The 17,682-nt window shown below is 57.5% G+C and overlaps 2 protein-coding genes across 14 annotated transcripts in view; one reads left to right on the top strand and one right to left on the bottom strand.

Annotated features, from left to right (window-relative positions):
- KANSL3 (KAT8 regulatory NSL complex subunit 3) overlaps nt 1-14,873 on the top strand; it is a 69,566-nt gene extending 54,693 nt beyond the window's left edge. For 8 of the 9 annotated variants that reach the window (XM_061431534.1, XM_061431533.1, XM_061431532.1 and 5 more), the window contains one exon: nt 202-658. In XM_061431534.1, the coding sequence (XP_061287518.1) occupies nt 202-477 (276 nt within the window). In that variant the 3' untranslated portion in view covers nt 478-658. Of the gene's footprint in view, nt 1-201; nt 659-10,658; nt 10,817-12,627 lie in introns of those variants that run through there. The other variant, XR_009739260.1, reaches the window with a different exon arrangement.
- ARID5A (AT-rich interaction domain 5A) lies at nt 762-12,487 on the bottom strand. Of its 5 annotated transcripts, XM_061431558.1 has the most exons (7): nt 12,377-12,487; nt 5,504-5,616; nt 3,999-4,131; nt 3,620-3,672; nt 3,075-3,172; nt 2,714-2,873; nt 762-2,337 (listed from the first exon to the last, which is right to left on the bottom strand). In XM_061431558.1, the coding sequence occupies exons 1-7, from the start codon at nt 12,378-12,380 to the stop codon at nt 1,120-1,122; spliced, it is 1,779 nt and encodes a 592-aa protein (XP_061287542.1). In that variant the 5' UTR covers nt 12,381-12,487; the 3' UTR covers nt 762-1,119. The 5 variants fall into 5 exon arrangements, with proteins under 5 accessions (XP_061287542.1, XP_061287543.1, XP_061287546.1 ...); XM_061431559.1 differs by lacking the exon at nt 12,377-12,487 and having other exon boundaries at nt 3,999-4,298; nt 4,426-5,596; XM_061431562.1 differs by lacking the exons at nt 3,999-4,131; nt 12,377-12,487 and having other exon boundaries at nt 5,504-5,525.
- Nucleotides 14,874-17,682: the final 2,809 nt, after the last annotated feature.

The following is a 17,682-nucleotide window of genomic DNA, read 5'->3' as shown; positions in this document are numbered from 1 at the left end:
GCCTGAGGAGGGGCGGGGAACCGTGCCTCTGACGGGGTACCCCTCCCACAGCGACAGGTGAGAGCACACTGCTCCCCAGGCAGAGCCTGTAGGAAGGAGGGCATTAGGCTGCAGGGTCTGAGCCCCGGGAACAACTGCATCAGGAAAAAGGCAGATGCCCAGGTGAAGATTCTGATCCCCTTCATCCCCTTTTCCCTCCAGGCATCCCCGGTGGGAACCACCTGTGCCCCCACCCCGCACATGCGGCAGGCTAGTAGAAGGGCTCACCAAGAAGACTCGGCAGCAGCCCCCCAGGCTGGCATCCAGCACCAGGGCAGGCGATTCCAGCATCCTGCTCGCACCCTGAGCCCCAGGAGCGCTGCTGACAGCTGCAGGGCATCCATGTGGTTTAGCTCAGGGTGCTGGGTCACGCCCCAGTGCACAGCTCTGCTCCCCCACGTACTCCAGGGGAACCAGAGCAAGTCCCAGCCTCTCTGAGCCTCAGACTCCGATCTGCACCGTGAGGAAGATAACAGCTGGTTGTCCCCAGACTCAACCAGCCCAGTGGGCTGAAGGCACAAGCCGAAGGGCACAGCGTGCGGAGGTATGAGCTGGAGGCTGGGTTTGCACTGGCCCTGCTCTTTATCCCAGTGACAGCATCCCAGGCAGGAGTGGGTGCTGCACAGGTCCCTCTCCTTGGCTCCCCTATGGGTGGCGCTGCCCACGAGATCACCCCCGCCTCACTGCTCCTGCAAAGGTCCACACCACACACACCTCAGGGCTGCATGTATTCACTGGTGTTTTATTGGACTTTCCACGGGCAGCATGGACAGCTCCAGGGCCCTTCACCCGCCCCGATCCCTGCTCTGGGGCCCGGGCTGGGAGCTGTCCGCCTCTCTCTGTCTTCTCCCGAGGCATGCCATCACTGGGCCCCAGCCCCTGGGCTCAGGCGGCCATCTTGAGAGGGAAACCCAGTTTGCCCAGGGCCTTTTTGGGCCAGGCTTCCCAGCCCGGGGCCCATCCCTGTCAGGCACAGGCGAGCTCTCCTGAGGAGGGGCTCCAGGCCAGAGCCCCCGGCAGTGCCTATCCACCCCAGGCTGAGGTCAGACCCTGACTGCACACAGCATGGCAGGCTCAGACCTACAGCTTGGTGTTGAGGTGGAAGGAGAAGTGGGGTGCTGTGTAGGCTGTGGCAGGCGGCACATGCCATGGAGACGAGGCCGGGCAGAGTCTGTGGCACAGGGCACCGTCAAAGGATGCTGGTGGGAGGTGCATCAGGCCAGCAGTCATGGGCGAGGGTGCTGTGGCGGCCAGCAGGTGGGCCGGGAAGGCAGGGATGACCAGGGGGCTGAAGGGGAGGGTGGCCTGGCCCTTTAAGGGACCCAGGGTGCCAGCGAAGTTCAGTGGGCAGCGCAGCATGGTACCCCTGTAGGCCTCCGGGAGGGCGGGGCCCAGCAGGCAGGAGACGGCCAGGTCAGGGCCCCTGGGCTTGGTCCCACACTCCTGGGCGTTCGCCTCCTTCAGAAAGGGAGACACTGCCCGCAGTTTTTTGCTGCCGTGGACCGAGCTGTCTTCCGCCAGGCTGCGCTTGTGGCCCAGGCCTGGGCTGCTCGGGAAGGTGGGCAGGGGCACGGGGCTCTCAGCGGGAACCTTGGTCATGGGGGACACCCAGCAGGCTTTGGGTTTGGGGTAGAGGCTGCCCTTTCTGGAGCTGCCCTTGTGGAATGCAGAAGGGCGGCCGGCATCCCCACCCCACACCAGTGGGGGCTCTTTGGCTGGCAGCCCCTCCTCCTTGGCAGGGGGCCCCAACAACACCCTATCTTTAAGACTGGGGAAAAGGTCCCTGGGACGCTGGCTGATAGGCTTCAGCACCTCGCTGGGGTAGGCGTGGAAGCAGCCGGTGACGACGGGGGCCGACGGGCGAGGGCCTGCCTGTGTCTCCCCCCAGAGGCCGCCCCCAGGGGCCTGCCTTCCTTCCAGAGGTGTCAGCCGGTGCCTGGAGTCCTCGGCCGGCCCTCCTGGGCTCTGGGGACTCTCCAAGGGCGGGGCGGCTGGGGGTGCCTGGGGCTCCCCACCTGCCCCGTGGCGACAGCCCTCCTCCTGACACTGCAAGGCCTCCGCCTTGCTCACCTGGGCCAGGAGCTTCTTTTTGGCCAGCGGTGACATGATACCGTGTGTCCCTCTGCAGTAGAAGCTGGACAGGAGCCGTTTGTAGGCCTCAGGGCAGCCACTGGCACCCAGAAAGGGAAGAGAGGGCCCCGCGGCCGGGCCCCGCTGTTCCATGCCGTCTCTGGGTGTCTCCTGGCTAGGAAGCCTTGCCGGGTCAGGGGCATCTGTTTTGGTCTTTGCTGGCATCAGCTAGAATGAGAAAAGGCCAAGCCTCAGGGCTGGGGTGAGCCATGCAATGCTGACCTGGGGACGTGGGGACAGGAGGGAGCCAGCCCTTCCAGCACCTTCGTGCAAAACTGTCAAAAGGCGTCCCATCCCCTGAACAGACACAGCTGGTGTCAGGACTTGGGGACTGGTGAAATGGGGTGTAGATAGGACTCAGACTCCACATGTACCCCCAACTTGAGGGCCCTCAAGTAGTGAACCACTCTATGACCCTTGCCCCCCGCCCGGTGCTGCCCTTGGGGGAGGGGGGTGTTCTGGGGGTTCCAGGCAGGGAGCTCTGCAGCCACAGTGAGCTGGTAGGGGGTGCTTTGAGAGGCATGGGATGGGGCTCAGAGCTCACCTGGTCCACCCGCTTCTCCTCCTTGACCTTCTTTGGCCTCTCAGTGGCCCCATCATCCCCCCGAGGCTCCTTGGCCATCTTGTACTGCTTCCTGGGCTTGGAGGGGGGCAGGGGCTTGTCATCCTCCCCCTTCAGGTGCCGCACATATGGGAGGACCAGCCTGGGGAAGAACAAGGCATGTTGCCAGGGGGCCGGGCTGGCAGGAGGCTCCCACCCTCTAGGCCCACCCCAGCTTCCTCCCGGCCGAGACCGCCAACACCCCTGCCCGACCAGCACACAGACACCCCCAGCCACGGGGGCCGCCCCCGCCCCCAGCCCCACCGCCCAGCAGAGCTGCCGGGTGACGCCTGGGGCCTCACACCTCTCGTAGTGGCGGCGCGTGCACGTGGCCGCGCTGGTGCTGCCCGGGCTGCCCCCCAGCTCGTCGTACACATTCTTCCAGAGGCGGCGGCCAGTCACCTGCAAGGGCGCCACGTCAGGGCACAGCTGGCGGGTGCCCCCTGCCTGCGGGGTCCCCGCAGCTCAGGGTCCCCACTCGGAGGCCGTTTCTAATTGCTTCTCTGCCAGCAGGGGCGGGGAGGTTGGAGGGGCCTCCCCTGGCCAGCAGCCAGCCAAGTCCCCCTCCCAGGGGCTGCCCGAGCACTGGCGCTTTGTGAGTGCAAGGACAGGACAGATGGAAAGGGTGATGATCTTGCTCGGAACAGCAAAGAACGGCAGGTAGGGCAGGTCCCTCCTCCCTGCAGCGCACAGGGAGCTGGGGAAAAGGCAGGGTTTGGACACTGCCTCATCCTCCTGCCAACAGGAAAGGGCAGGTCTGCTGGGCTCCCTCTTTTCCCAAGGTCCCAGGGGCACAGCTGATGTGCTGGGAGACGCGGCAGGGTGAGGACTCAGGGGAGCCATCCTTACCAGTTCATAGGCCCCTAGCTTCTCCACGGCCTTGTAGATCTTCCACAGGTTAACTGGGGACAAAAGGGGGCGGGACCCCTGTCAGTCTTGGTGGGAGGAGGGGGCAGCCAGCTGCCTGTCCCCATGGCCCCGTCAGGCTGGCACAGAACCAGCACATACCCAGACAGGGCCACCAGGATGGCTGGGCAGACCGCACCCTGTGTGCTGGGGGCCCAGTGGCCTGTGAGGATGGACATCTGGCAGCACCCACTGCCAGGCCAGTGCCTGGAGAGGGGCAGCCTTTCTGTGTGCAACCCCTGTGGGCTGGCACGTCGGGGGTCGCCCAGAATGGAGGTCCCCTGCTGGGCCCCCCTCCCGTGCCTGCACCCCGGGGACGCACTCTGCTTGAAGCCGAGATGGGGCACCCTCTCGATGGGCGTGTGTCGCTCCTTCATGAACTTGTAGAGGCTGACCAGGAAGGCCTGCTCCTCCTCCTGCTCCTCCTCCCGCTCCCTGCCTGCCTCGGGGGGCTCCTGGGGAAAGAACACGAGGCAGTGGGATGAGCCCCCAGCTGGTAGGAGGCTGCGGAAAGGCGGAACCACTGGCTGCTGGGGAGGAAGGAGATGCATGGCCACCAACTCCAGGCTCCCAGAGGAGGGAGCAGACCCTCACACCCGACTCTGGGCTGCAGAGGTTGTTCCTGGGGTCAGAAGAACAGAGGTGTTCCACGTTAGCCCAGGACCCCAGGTCAGGATCCAAGAGGCCTGGTTACAGGGATGGCCATGGGAGCAGCCCTGCCCCTTTTCCAAGCTTCCGATCTTCTTCACCTGGCTCTAGGTTGTCACGTCGCCATCTCAGCTCCTCTACCAGACTCTGAGCTCCTGGAGGCAGGCTCTGTGGCCCCGGGGCCCCAGTGGCCCCTGTGGTCCAAACCAATGGATGGTGTGTTCCATCTGTGTGGGGCCATTCCACCAGGCTTGCTTCCGTGGTCCGCCGTTCATGTGTTCAGCGTGGGGAGGAGAGACCCTGTCCTGGGCTCCAAAGGGCCCTTGTGTCCAATGTACAGGTCTTTTGGTTTCTGCTCCCAGCGGGAATTTCTCCTGATGCTCTTCCTGTGGCTGGTGGCTCAGGGCAGGGGCTCCTGTTGGGCTGGGGTTGGGGTCCCAGCTGGGGTGGCCCCAAACACGAGAGGGCTGGCAACCATCATCAGGGTGAGAACCGTGCAGAGAGCCATGTGTTCCAAAAATACTCTATTCAAAGTGTCATGACCGTAGCTTTGACTAATCAAAGACCTCTGGAAATAAACAAGCCAGCTTGCACGTTACCTATGAAATTGGAACACACTGCCGTGCCTCAAAACGGAGGCACTCTGACCACTGCTCTTCAAACGAACATGCTTTTCTGTTCCTCTTCTCTGAACTCCAGGAAATCTGTTAAAACCTGTTCCCATTTGCAGCTCCCTCCAGCCTGTGCCTCCGAAGCAAATGGCCAAAGAGCATTGATGCAGAGGCTAATGGCTGCGACTGTGCTGGTCAGCGCAGCAGCGCCGATCTCACTACGGGACAGAAAGACGTACGTGCAGCTTAACATTGTAGAACAGAGCTTTACTGTCTCATAGATCAGGGCTCCAGGCCAGCCTAATGCAATAAAAGGGTTCTGCTGTGAAAACCAAGCCTGAAAGTCCAGCCAGAGGTGATGGGCAAGCCCTCCCGTCTGCCCAGCGCCCAGTCAAGGCCCCAGACAGTGGGGCTGTGCCCCTCTCTGGACTCTTTCAGGGTTGGGGGGGTTAGGGAACACATCTCCAGGGTGTCTCCAAGGTCACCTGGGAGGCTGCACACAGGTGGGGCAGGGTGAGGGAAGGGGCAGGAAAGAGGCCCCCAGTGGGGGAGGGGTGGCCCAACTCACCTCCAGGCGCACGGGGCTCCGGCTCCTCGGCTCACCATCGGGCTGAGGAGACACTGGTGGGTCTAGGGGCTCCCCTTCCTCTGACTGCTTCCTTTTCCCTTTGACCGGAGGTGCTGGGGGAAAAGGGCAGGGGAGAGTGAGAACATGAGATGCTGGCAGAGGAGTGGGTGGCAGGAGGGCAGCGTGGCATCCGAATGGCCTGGTGGGGGTCAGTGCTTGCCACCCTCTGCTTGTGGTGCCCAGCTGCCGCAGGTGGCCTCTAAACCACACGGGTTCCCCTGACTCTGCCGCTCCCAAAGCCCCACCCATGCCACACCTGCCGGTTTTCCTTACTCCATTTAGCTCTTTTTCCAAAACTATGAAGGAGACCCTAAGTCACCCTGGGGTCAAGTCAGAGGAGGCTGGGGCCATGGTGCTCAGGGAAACTGTCTCCAAACCCCACCTCTCCACATCAGAGAGTATTTGCAGCGGCTCAGCCAAACTGGGAGCTAAGAGAGCTGCGGAGGCTCCCATGTTTGTGGGTCCTCAAAGCACCATGGGGGCCGCTGGGACCATAGACCCTCCACAAATTACCAAGAAGAAAGTTCCCATTTATGAAGCAGCCAAGCTTTTCTTAAGCATCCCGTGCATGCTTAGTCATGTCTGATTTGTTTGCAACTCCGGAGACCGTAGCCCACCAGACTCCTCCGTCCATGGGATTCTCCAGGCGAGAATACTAGAGTGGGTTGCCATGCTCTCCTCTAGGGAATCTTCCTGACCCAGGGATCAAACTCACGTCTCTGGCATCTCCTGCATTGGCAGGCAGCTTCTTTACCACTAGTGCCACCTGGGAAGCTCAGCAGAGTCCTAACTGCCCCTAATTAGGCCACATACTCCCCTCGCCTTCATGGCTCCTGGTGACCCTTCAGGTCTCACCTGACAAGCCCAAGCAGGTAGTGGGGGGCCCTTCCCAGCCCTCAGCCAAGCACAGCACTTCTCTCTAGTCATCCTCACCTCCTCACACCATACAGATGGGGCCATCCAGACTGAGATGCCCATGGCTTGGCTGGCCTCCTGACAGCTTGGTGAGGCCGCCCAGCACCCCCACACAGCAGGTGGCAGGTAAGGGAAAATGTCTCCTCTGTCCATGGGATATTCCAGGCAAAAATACTGGAGCTGGTAGCCATTCCCTTCTCCAGGAGATCTTCCCAACCCAGGGATGGAACCCGGGTCTTCTGCATTGCAGGTGGATTCTTGACTGTCTGAGCCCCACAACAACCTGATGGAGGGCAGGGAGGAGCCAGGAGCTCAGTTCTCCTAAGGGCATCCTGTGAGTTGATGGCTGCAAAGACGTAGCCACTGGAAGCCGCTCTGGCCACGCAGCGGGTGATTGGCCGTGTGAGACCACCCTTTCTTTCCTCCTCTCTGTTCATGTTCCATGAACTGTCCTGGTTCACTCCAGCTCAGAAAATCCTTACTGCTGGGAACCTGCAAGATTCCTCCTCTGTCCCAAGTAGAAAAGAAACTAAGAACAAGAAACCTGGGCTTCCCTGGGGGCTCAGTGGTAAAGAATCCGCCTGCCGATGCAGGAGATACGGGTTCGATCCCTGGTCTGGGAAGATCCCACGTGCTGTGGAGCAACTAAACCTGTGAGCCAAAACTACTGAGCCTAGGCTCTAGAGCCGGGGGCGGGGGACCCACAACTACTGAAAGCGTCCAGCCAAGAACCTGTGCTCTTCAACAAGAGGAGCCACCACAGTGAGAAGCCTGCACTCCACAACCGCGGTGGAACCTGCTCACTGCAACTGGAGAAAAAGCCTGTGCAGTGACAAAGACCTAGCGCAGCCAAAAATAAAGAAGAAACCCGCAGCAGAGTGACCCTCGAGGCCAGCGATACCCAGGGGCCTGAGCCGTAGACCTCTGACTGCTGGACAGTGTCCCCTTGGGCGGCTGTTCACAGAAGTGCCACGCAGGTTCTCAGCTCTGTGTCCCTGGCCCTTTCATATGTATGTTCTCTCAGTGAGTCCCCGAGGGATCCCGTTTTAAAGAGATTAAGTTGCCTGCCTCCCTGGAGGACCACATTCAAAGCAAGGTCTGTCTGACCACCCGTCCCGGGCCCTGGCCTCGCCATCACTAAGGCTGTGGTGCTTATCACCAACATCCACAGGCTTCGATGGGGAGTCCAAATAAGCCTGGAAGAGAAACCGAGCCTAATGCTAATTGGGCCTGGGCCGTCCTTGCAGGCTGGCTCCTGATCACCGGAGACATAGCCAATCTCCAGAAATAACTGGGTACTAATCACTGACCCCTCCCACCCCTGACGGAAGCCTTTCCAACCGGGCCCTGGGCAACTCTGCACCTTCTTTCCTTCTGTGAATTGGGGCAAGGGTGGGGGGAAGAAAGACACTTGGGTCCTTTGCTAACTCTCCGTGAGTCCTGAAGCCTTCAGCTAATGGGCACGCCTCTGTCCCCCCAGCGTTTCTCCTTTCCCTTCCTGCCTTCTCTGCTCTGCTTTCACAACTTCTCTCCCTCCTTTCCTGAAGGGAAAATGCTCAGCTCCGAAGGACTCTCTCCACCTGTTCCTGTGACGAGGCTTCTCACTGGCACCCTCCTGCAGATCGGCGGGCCTCAGGGAAAGAAGGTGGTGGGACCAGGGCCCACTGGAATCACCAGGGAAAATTTAAAAGACATGGTGCCTGTCTCCCCCACCCTCCCCCAACATGAGTACGGCTTAAGGTCCTGCACGGGGCACCAGGGGTTTCCTGGTGGCTCCGCAGCAAAGAACCCGCCTGCCAATGCAGGAGACATGGGGTCCATCCCTGGGTCAGGAAGACCCCCTAGAGAAGGAAATGGCAACCCACTCCAGTATACTAGCCTGGGAAATCCCATGGACAGGGGAGCTTGGCAGGCTACAATCTGTGGGGTCACAAAAGAATCAGACAGGACTTAATGCCTAAACAAAAACGGGGGCTTCAGGGTTTCAAACTCCCCAGGGGGCCTGAGAGGGCAGCCAAATTAAGGGCCACTGGGACAGAGCGGCCCTGGTCCCTCCTGCTTGGTTGCAGGGGGCCACGCTCTCCTAGGGAAATCTCCAGGACTTGGGCACTTGCGTCACCTGGGAAGGAGGTCACCATCTGAGCTGTTTGACCCCAGCAGAGACGGGGATGAGAGCCACAAAGGGAAAACACTCTGTCTCTGTGCTCTGTGCGCGGCCGAGTCCGGGGGAACCGGCCTCCATTCTCGCCCACCTGGGCCGCAGCCCTGGATGAGGGACGTGAGGAGAGTCTTCACCCTCCTTCCCCAGCCTGGTGCCCCTCATCCCGGCCATGTGGCCCGGCCCCGTCACGGGCAGCGCGCAGCCATGGCAGCAGCATGGCTATGGCCGTTCCTGTGCCAGCAGTCTGCTTAACTCCACAGCTCTGTGGAAGTCAAGCTTAACCCTCGAACCCAAAACCAAGGCAGTGAAGAGGTTAATTTCAGTCACTAGCTGTGAAGGAGGAAGTTCCTGAAATGAAGCCCCCCTGCTCTCAAGCCACCCCCCCCCACCTCCACACTATGTACTTCACCATCTGAAACCAGTCTCTCCTAGGCCCTGGTCTGGGCACTTCTGAACACTGGCTCACTACATCTTCCCAGCACCCAGTTAACAGATATTACAAGATCTGAGGATCTGAGAGGCTCAGTAACACTGAAGTCACACAGCTTACTAGCGGCAAAGCTGGGATTTGCAACCAGTGCGGTATCCCTGTCTCAAGACACTGACTCCAAGGTGTAGAGTTTTCTAATGGGAGCAGGGAGACCCCAGGGCTTCCCTGGTGGCTCAGTGGTAAAGAATGTACCTGCCAATGCAGGAGATGAGGGTTCAATCCCTGGGTTGGGAAGATCCCCCAGAGAAGGAAAACGGCAAGCTACTCCAGTGTACTTGCCAGAAATGCCATGGAAAAAGGAGCCTGGCAGTCCATGAGGTCACAAAGAGTTGGACACGACTTAGCGACTAAATAATAAAGCGAGACCCCAGGTTCCTTGTATGTGCTCAGAGGGTGCAAATTGGCCGTCTCTCCCCAGGGGACCTGCAATGTCACACTGCAGCCCCCCTGTTAGTGTGCTCACAAGAACCTGGGCCTGTCCTCCCAGAGAAGCTGAAGGCAGACGAGGTGGGGCAGGAGGAAGGGTGGGGAGGGGGCTCTGACCCCACATAGGTTTCTGGCCTTTACTTCGTTCTCCCACCTGTAAGAGGGGTCTGTTAGACCCAGTGGGCCCAATGTTCTATGCAGAATGAAGCGAGAAACAAGGCTCTCCCCCCAAAAAACCACAGGTGCTGTGGGGGTGTGTGTGTGTGTGCGTGCATGCATGCGTGTGTGTGTGAGATCTGAGGTCTGTCACTCCACTGTGTCTCAGTGCCTAGAGTTCTGCAGCTGCTTCATAAGCATGACCACTGATGGAGAGGAGCTGGGCTGTGCCTAGTTCAAGGCCTCTCTCCCTCTCTCTCTCTCTCTCCCTCTCTCTCTCCCTCTCACTCTCTCTCTCCCTCTCACTCTCTCGCCACCCCCCCCTCCTGCCCCGCCTCTTCACTCTCGGTGTGATGGAAAGGAAGCGACACTTCCTTTCATGAAAAGTCACCCACTGGGAGCACCGTGTCAATTACTACAATAATGGTAACAGAGGCCTCAATAACAACAGGCAGACTCGCCACACCTTCTTGCCTGAGGTTGTTGGCTTAAGTTGCTCTTTGGCTTGAGTTGGAGCTGAAACAAAGACAACCTTTGAAGCAGCCAGTCCTCTCAGCTCGGAGTCAGCTGCCTGGCGGAGCAGTGGTTTGGGGAGGGGGGCCTGCCCAGGGCTGTGCTCCAGCCAGCATGGAGGACACACGGACAACCTGGACACATGCAGCCCCCACCTGCCCTGCCTCCGTATCTCAGGGGAGGGAAGAGGGGCCAGGGTTGGGGAGTAGCTGGGGCCAAAGTGACAGCCTTGAGTGTAGAAAGGAGGGGGTGTGGGGCACCCCACAATGTGAAATGACCAACTCCGAGACCCCCGGGATCTGGTGGTCCTGAAAGACCCCGATCCAGGGTGGGGCTGAGTCCCCACTGTCTTGCCCTTCCAAGTCTGGGTGGTATCTGGTGATAAAAGTAACAGCTCCATCTCTGTACTGCTTCCTGTGTCCCCACCAAACCAGGCTGGGTGGCGGTGTGTCCAGACGTGGGTGAACAGTAGACGCACAGCCAGGACCAAGGAAGGCTGCCTGACTTCCGCCTGGGACACTCTTCTTTCTGTCTCCTGGTAGAGCTCTCCCAGAGTGGCTCTCGAAGCCCAGCCGGTAAAGCAAGGTCCAAGGTGGGTGCGGGCCATCCCAGGTCAATTTCCCACCTGGGAACAGGAGACCATTGGGAAGGGCGAGAGGGGCAGGGTCTCAGAGGCCTAAACTGTCCTCACTGTCAGACCAGGGCTGGTCTCTAAGCCTCAGTTTCTCAGACTGTAAGCCTCTCAGAGAGAGGGGCTGATTCTGTGAGGTCCTTTCTACCTCTGCCATTCCAAGTTCGAGGTCCAGGGTTTGGGGCTGTGGAACTCCACCCTGGTGACCCCACCCACTAGCTGCCATCTCTGCCCTAGCACGGCCTCTGGACACAGACCCCACACCCCCAACTTTGGTGCTCCAGCTGGGGCAAGAAGCACCTGTTATCCTCCCTTCAGCTCCGCGGACTTCTCTTGGCTAGCTGACGACCCCGCAAAGAAAGGGACCCTGGGTCTGGCCAGTACAGTGCCGCCAGACCCTCACCCTGAACCCTTGGGGGTCCGGCATCGGGCGATTTCCTCCCCTATTCCCAGCGTCCGTCCGGCTGGAGGCCTGAGGCCGGCGCGGCCGCACCCCCTGAACACTCTGCGCAAGGACCGAGACGAGGCAGCGATTCAGACTGAGCGAGCGCGAAGCCAAACGCTTCTCTCCTCACAGCCCGTGCGTCTCCGCTTTCCACCCCCTCCCCGCCCCCCATCACTCGCGGGTCCGCCACGCTGTCCCTTCTGTAGCCCCAAGAGGAGAAAAGAGACACAGGAGAAAGATGAGCGGATCAAAGAAGGCAGTTACTTCTTCCCTGCCGGGGGTTGGGAGTGGGAGAATACAGAGGAGGGTAGACAGGAGACAAGAAGAGGAGAGGCTACGGGGAAAAAAAAGAAAAAGGGGAAGAGGAAAGAGAAAGAGAAAGGGTCGGGGTCAAGAAGCCGGTAACCGCCGAAGGATCAGTACGACTCTCGGCTTAAAGAGGAACAGTTGATTCTTCAAAATGCATTGAGCAAGTTCTTCAAAACCAGCGCAGAGTCACTTTCAGGAAACGGCGGCCGCAGTGGAAAGCGCCCCGCGCGCCCAGCGGACCCGGTGCCCCTTCTCGGCGGCGCCGGCGGATTCTGAGAACCGCCGGGATGTGACGGCGGGGAGGGGAGAGGGGAGGGTGGGGGGCGGGGGTACTGCAGACGGAACTGCTGCGGACAGCTGTCACAACAAATTAGCTGAGACCAGCTCGAGATTGAAAACCACAGCAGGAAGTGGGATGACAGAACCGTACAGGACTTGGTAAATTTCAGTCAAGAGACGACGAAGAGAGTTTCGAGATAAACGCCCGGGAAGCCCCTTGGCCGCCAAAACTTTTTGTCTTTCCTTTTTTCGAACAGCGCGCGCCCGGCACTAGGCTTTGGCTCCGGCTCGCTGCGGGAGGACGCGGGCGTCCCGGGCCAGACTACTTCCCCGCGCTCTCGCCCCCGAGTCCACACTCCCAGCCCCCGCTCGCCCCCCAAGGCAGCACCGACCGCCGCGAGCGCCGGGAAAGACCGGGCGCCACAAACTCGCCCTCGCGCGGGGCCGCCCGTCCCGTCCCGTCCCGGACGCACCGCAGAGCCACTTACCCATGGCCCGGAGAGCGCGTGCGGCGCCACCACAGCACCCTCCTCGCGTTCCTCTCTCCGGACCCCGCGCTCCCCGCGCGACTGACCCAGAGGCGCCGCTCGCCGGCCACCTCCCCCCCGGCCCCGCCCCTGCCCGCCCCCAGCCCCGCTCTGGGCTCCGGTTGGTGGGTCCAACTCTTCCGCGAGGGATGGGGACCGCCTCCTCAGCCCGCAGAACTCTGGGAGCTGTAGTGTGTTCTCTCCCTCCACAGGCGCAGACGCTGCGGAGCTGGGCTCCTCACCCGGAGGGGCTGAGGCAGGACAGCCAGGAGTCACGGCTTCCTTGCGCCGCTGGAGGCGAAACTCGAGTCTTGGAAATGTCCTCTTTGGTCTTAAGCAGGGCACTGGGGTCTGGGTGGGGTAGCAAAGCGCTTCCGATTTTGACTTGAACTGGGTGGAAGACCTCTCCCATCTCCCTTCCAGCCCAGCTTAGAAGTAGAAATGGTTGGTGATAGCTAAACAAGGACCCCTTCCAAAGTAACAAGTCCTTGGCCAAAGCTCTGTGGGGGTCCAGAAATGCCTGGGGCAGGAAACCTGCTGACAGGGGCCCGTGTCCACCTATTTCTCAAAGACAGAGAGGGCAGCTACAAGGTGAGCAGTGGAAAGAGGGGGCATGATCCCTGCTTGGGGAGATGAGGCTTCCAGTGGAGTAGGGGTGTTAGGAGTTGCTGAGCCAGCTGCAGCTGGGCTTCTGCCAGAGGGAGAAGTAACTCAGCCATATTCACCTCACAGAAGAGAAAACTTGGGTTTTCTCTTGGGTTTAAGAATTCAAGGTCTGGAAGCATTGTTCACAATAGCCAAAGAGTGGAAGCAATCCAGTGTCCATTGATGGATGAATGGCTAAACTGTGGTATGTACTCAGTTGCACCCAAGTCTTTGCCGCTCTTTGGACCATGGCCCACCCAGGCTCCTCTGTCCATGGGATTTTTCAGGCAAGAATACTGGAGTGGGTTGCCATTTCTTCCTCCAGGGGATCTTCCCAACCCAGGGATCAAACACATGTATCCTTCATCTCCTGCATTGCAGGCGGGTTCTTTACTGCTGAGCCATCAGGGAAGCCCCTAAACTGTGGTGAAAGTGAAAGTCACTCAGTTGTGTCCGACTCTGTGACTCATGAACTATAAACTCTGTGGAATTCTCCAGGCCAGAATACTGGAGTTGGTAGCCTTTCCCTTCTCCAGGGGATCTTCCCAACCACCCAGGTCTCCTGCATTGCAGGCAGATTCTTTACCAGCTGATCCACAAGGGAAGCCCAAGAATCCCAGAGGGGGTAGCCTATCCCTTCTCCAGGGAATCTTCCCAACCTAGGAATCTAACTGGAGTCTCCTGCATTGCAGGTGGATTCTTTACCAACTGAGCTATCAGGGAAGCCCAAAACTGTGGTATGTACATACAGTGAAATATCACTCAGTCTGAAAAAGGAAGGAAATTCTCACGTGTTCCACAACATGGATGAACCTTGGAGACAGTATGCTAAGTAAAATAAACCAGACACAAGCTACAAATACTGTATGATTCCACGTATATAAAGTACTTAGAGTCAAATTCATGGAACAAATAGTATAGAATTATGGTTGCCAGGCTTCCCTGGTGGCTCAGATGGTAAAGCATCTGCCTGCAATGCAGGAAACCCGGGTTCAATCCCTGGGTCGGGAAGATCCCCTGGAGAAGGAAATGGCAACCCACTTCAGTACTCTTGCCTGGAAAATTCTATGGACGGAGGAGCCTGGTAGGCTACTGTCCATGGGATTGCAAAGAGTCGGACATGACTGAGTCACTTCACTTCACTTATGGTTGCCAAGGGCTGGGGGGAGGGAAGCGGGATAGGGAGTTAGTATTTAATAAGGCTTGGAGAAGGCAATGGCACCCCACTCCAGTACTCTTGCTTGGAAAATCCTATGGATGGAGGAGCCTGGTAGGCTGCAGTCCATGGGGTCGAGAAGAGTCCAACACGACTGAGTGACTTCACTTTCACTTTTCACTTTCATGCATTGGAGAAGGAAATGGCAACCCAATCTAGTGTTCTTGCCTGGAGAATCGGAGGGACGGGGGAGCCTGGTGGGCTGCCATCTCTGGGGTCGCACAGAGTCAGACACGACTGAAGTGACATAGCAGCAGCAGCGGCGGCTCAGATGGTAAAGACTCTGCCTCCAAAGCAGGAGACCTGGGTTCGATCCCTGGTTCTGGAAGATCCCCTGGAGAAAGGAATGGCAACCCACTCCAGTATTCTTGCCTGGAGGATTCCATGGGCAGAGGAGCCTGGCAGACTACAGTAGATAGGATTGCAAAGAGTGGGACATGACCGAGTGACTAACACACACACACATTTAATAAGCACAGATTTTCAGTTTTGCAAGACGAAAAATTTCAGAAGATGAATGGTAGTGATGGTTGCGCAAAAATATGGATGTACTTCCCGTCCCTGAACTGTATGCTTAAAAATGGTTAAAATGGTAAATTTCATGTAATGCATATTTTTCCACAATTTGAAAAAAGAGCCAAGGTCTCACATATGGACTTGAACCCTGTCCTAACACAGAGTAAGCAACTGCAAATTGTTGATTAGTTTTAATACAAACAGCGCTATGCATTTCCTAATTTTACACTATAAAACTGAGGCTCCAGAGGATTAATTAGCTCAAGTAAGACAGCTGGTAAATGGTGGAGCTGAGCATCCGAGCTCCAGTAAGGCCCCCTCGGTCACTCCCCTCAGCGTTTCTTGGCAGTGCTGTTAACTGAATCAGGGAACATAGCCTGAGAACGAGAAAGTGTGAAGGGGAAGACTTGAGTGCTGGTGAGGACACGATGGACCAGTGAGATGTCCAGCGATAGCTGGCAGTGAGGCCTGGAATCCATGACAAAGCGCCGACTGGAAACAGCTGGTTAAGGAGCCCTAGGACCTGTGCGTTCACCAACCCTGTTTGCACTCATCACCCAGCCATCGCCCTAAACAAGTGGCCCAGGGTTGTAGTTTGGTGACCCTGAAACTCTCCCTCATCCTTGGGCTCTGGGATGGAAGAACTCTCCAGGCTCAGTCCAGAGTGGACAACACGTGGGCTCCCTTGTCCACCTCATAATGGGTCATTGTATAAAAGTCTGTGCCTGCAGATTTGGTAACAGACACATCGTCAACAATAGTAACTGCCTCTAACAATCATTATAACGGTGATTATGATAGTGCCCCCATACTTCCCAGTTTATAAGCCCTCCAGGAGACCTGAGGCTGTGTTGGCAGATGCTGTGGTAGAAAAGCTTTGTCCATTCTTTTATTTTCGGTGGCAGGGAGCCACAGCTTGCAGGATCTTAGCTCCCATACTAGGGATCGAACCCTTGCCCTCGGCAGTGAAAGCTCTGAGTCTCGACCACCAGACTGCCATCCTATTAGGACTGTTTGCCCAAGGTTTGGGGTAGAGGCCTAGGCACTACCTTCAGCATCCCAGTCTAGGCCAACCCCACCCTCCCAGGCTGAATAGACTCATTGCCTGACAAAGCAGCAGATCATCCCACACAGGACAGAGTTATTCTGCCATCCCAGGCAGTCGAACACACTCTTACAGACAGTGGCTGTTGTGCAAAGCCTCAGCAAGTCAACACCTGCCTGTGTCAACCTGGGAACAATATGATCTAAATTTAATTGCCTCCTGAGGCAACTGTTTGCAATAGAAAGTAATTTACAACAGCCAATAAATCTTGCAGAGGAATGACATCTCCATTTGCTTCCCTAAAATCAAACATGCCTGTTGGTCAAGCCACTATCTGATATACTTTCACCTCCTACCCACAGCTACCCTCCTCCTGCATTATCTAACCATCAGATCCAGCCCCTGATGGCATGAGAGAAGTCGCCTGGGCCCTCCATGTCCTGCTGTCTCAAATAGATTAATTAAAAAAAAGAAAAACCCACGAATGCATTCTTCCCATAAAGACATTACAAATAAATCATTTCTCTCTGACACCATTCCAAATTCAGTTCCCTCCCCAACCTAGAGATAAGGACTCTTATCCCATTGGGTGGGCTTCCCAGGTGGCACTGGTGGTGAAGAATGTGCCTGCCAACGCAGGAGACATAAGAGACGTGGGTTCGATCCCTGGGTTGGGAAGATCCCTGGACAAAGGCATGGCAACCCACTCCAGTATTCTTGCCTGGAGGATCCCATGGACAGAGGAGCCTGTGGACTATAATCCATGGGGTTGCAAAGAGTCAGAAGCAACTGAGCATCAGATTGGGTAAACTCTTCCGGAACTTTCCCTATGTATTTTCATAAACACATGGTGTAAAAAAACACGTAAATTTATGTGTGCTTTTAAAAAGTAATTCCATTCTAATTGTTCTATTCTGCAACTTGATTTTTTTGTCCAACAATACGTCTTGGAGAACCCTCTCTGTTAGAACACAGATCTATTTCTCTCTTGTAGCTGCTAGACTGCACATCTGGTACGGATGTATAGCAGTCTTTATTTCATCCCCTCTTCATGGTGCTTGGTCTTTTTGCAATTACAGGAACCTTCCAAGAACATTCTGGACCCCCTTAGAACATTTGCAGGGCTCTGTAACTTACAAAGGAGTCCCAGAGATTGGCCTTTCTGCTTTCTCCTAGCCTCTGTCCCCAAGACTCGGCATCCCTTGCTGGCCCAAATCTAGGAAGAAAACCTGGTCTTGGGAGGGGTGGTCCTCATCCTGGAGCTCTCAGAGCTGGAGGGACTGTTCACGAGCTTCTTCCCACCTGGCCTCATTCTGGAGAGGAGGCCAGCAGGCCCAGAGACGTCAGGCGAGTTTGAAGGAGGTCACACAGCAAGTCCGTGTTTTTGCTCTAGCTCCTGGGACCCACAAACACATCCAGCATGCTCAGTCAGTTTTCTGCTCTGGGAAGCTCCGTTCCCAGGCTCCAGCAGTGGCAAAAGGCCCCCAGGGCTTTGTTTTCAAAGGAGAAATGAATCGGGAAGTATTTTTAAGTGCTGGCCCCGCCTGGCTCCTGCCTTGCTCCCTCGTGCCCTAGCTGTCCAGGAAAGGCCAGCTTCACAGTGGCATCCGCAACTCATGGAAAACAACAAACGCCCGAAATAGATGATACCCAAGCTCAGGAATGGAAAGAATTGGCTCATGGCTTCAAACGCCTCTTTTAGAAAAAGGCAAGAATAGCTTTCGGCATTTGGGGAACTGCTGGAGGTGAGGGAGGGGGATCTGAGAGCTTTGGTCACTTTTTTTTCACCTCCCCCTCCCCCCACCCCCATGTGAACACTTAGCTTCCCCAGCTCGATCCACTCTG

Source organism: Bos javanicus, chromosome 11 (genome assembly GCF_032452875.1).
Source record: "Bos javanicus breed banteng chromosome 11, ARS-OSU_banteng_1.0, whole genome shotgun sequence".
In the NCBI taxonomy this organism is placed as follows: Eukaryota; Metazoa; Chordata; class Mammalia; order Artiodactyla; family Bovidae; genus Bos; species Bos javanicus.
Note: the sequence above shows the minus strand (reverse complement) of the source record. Positions and strands in the feature narration are given on the sequence as shown.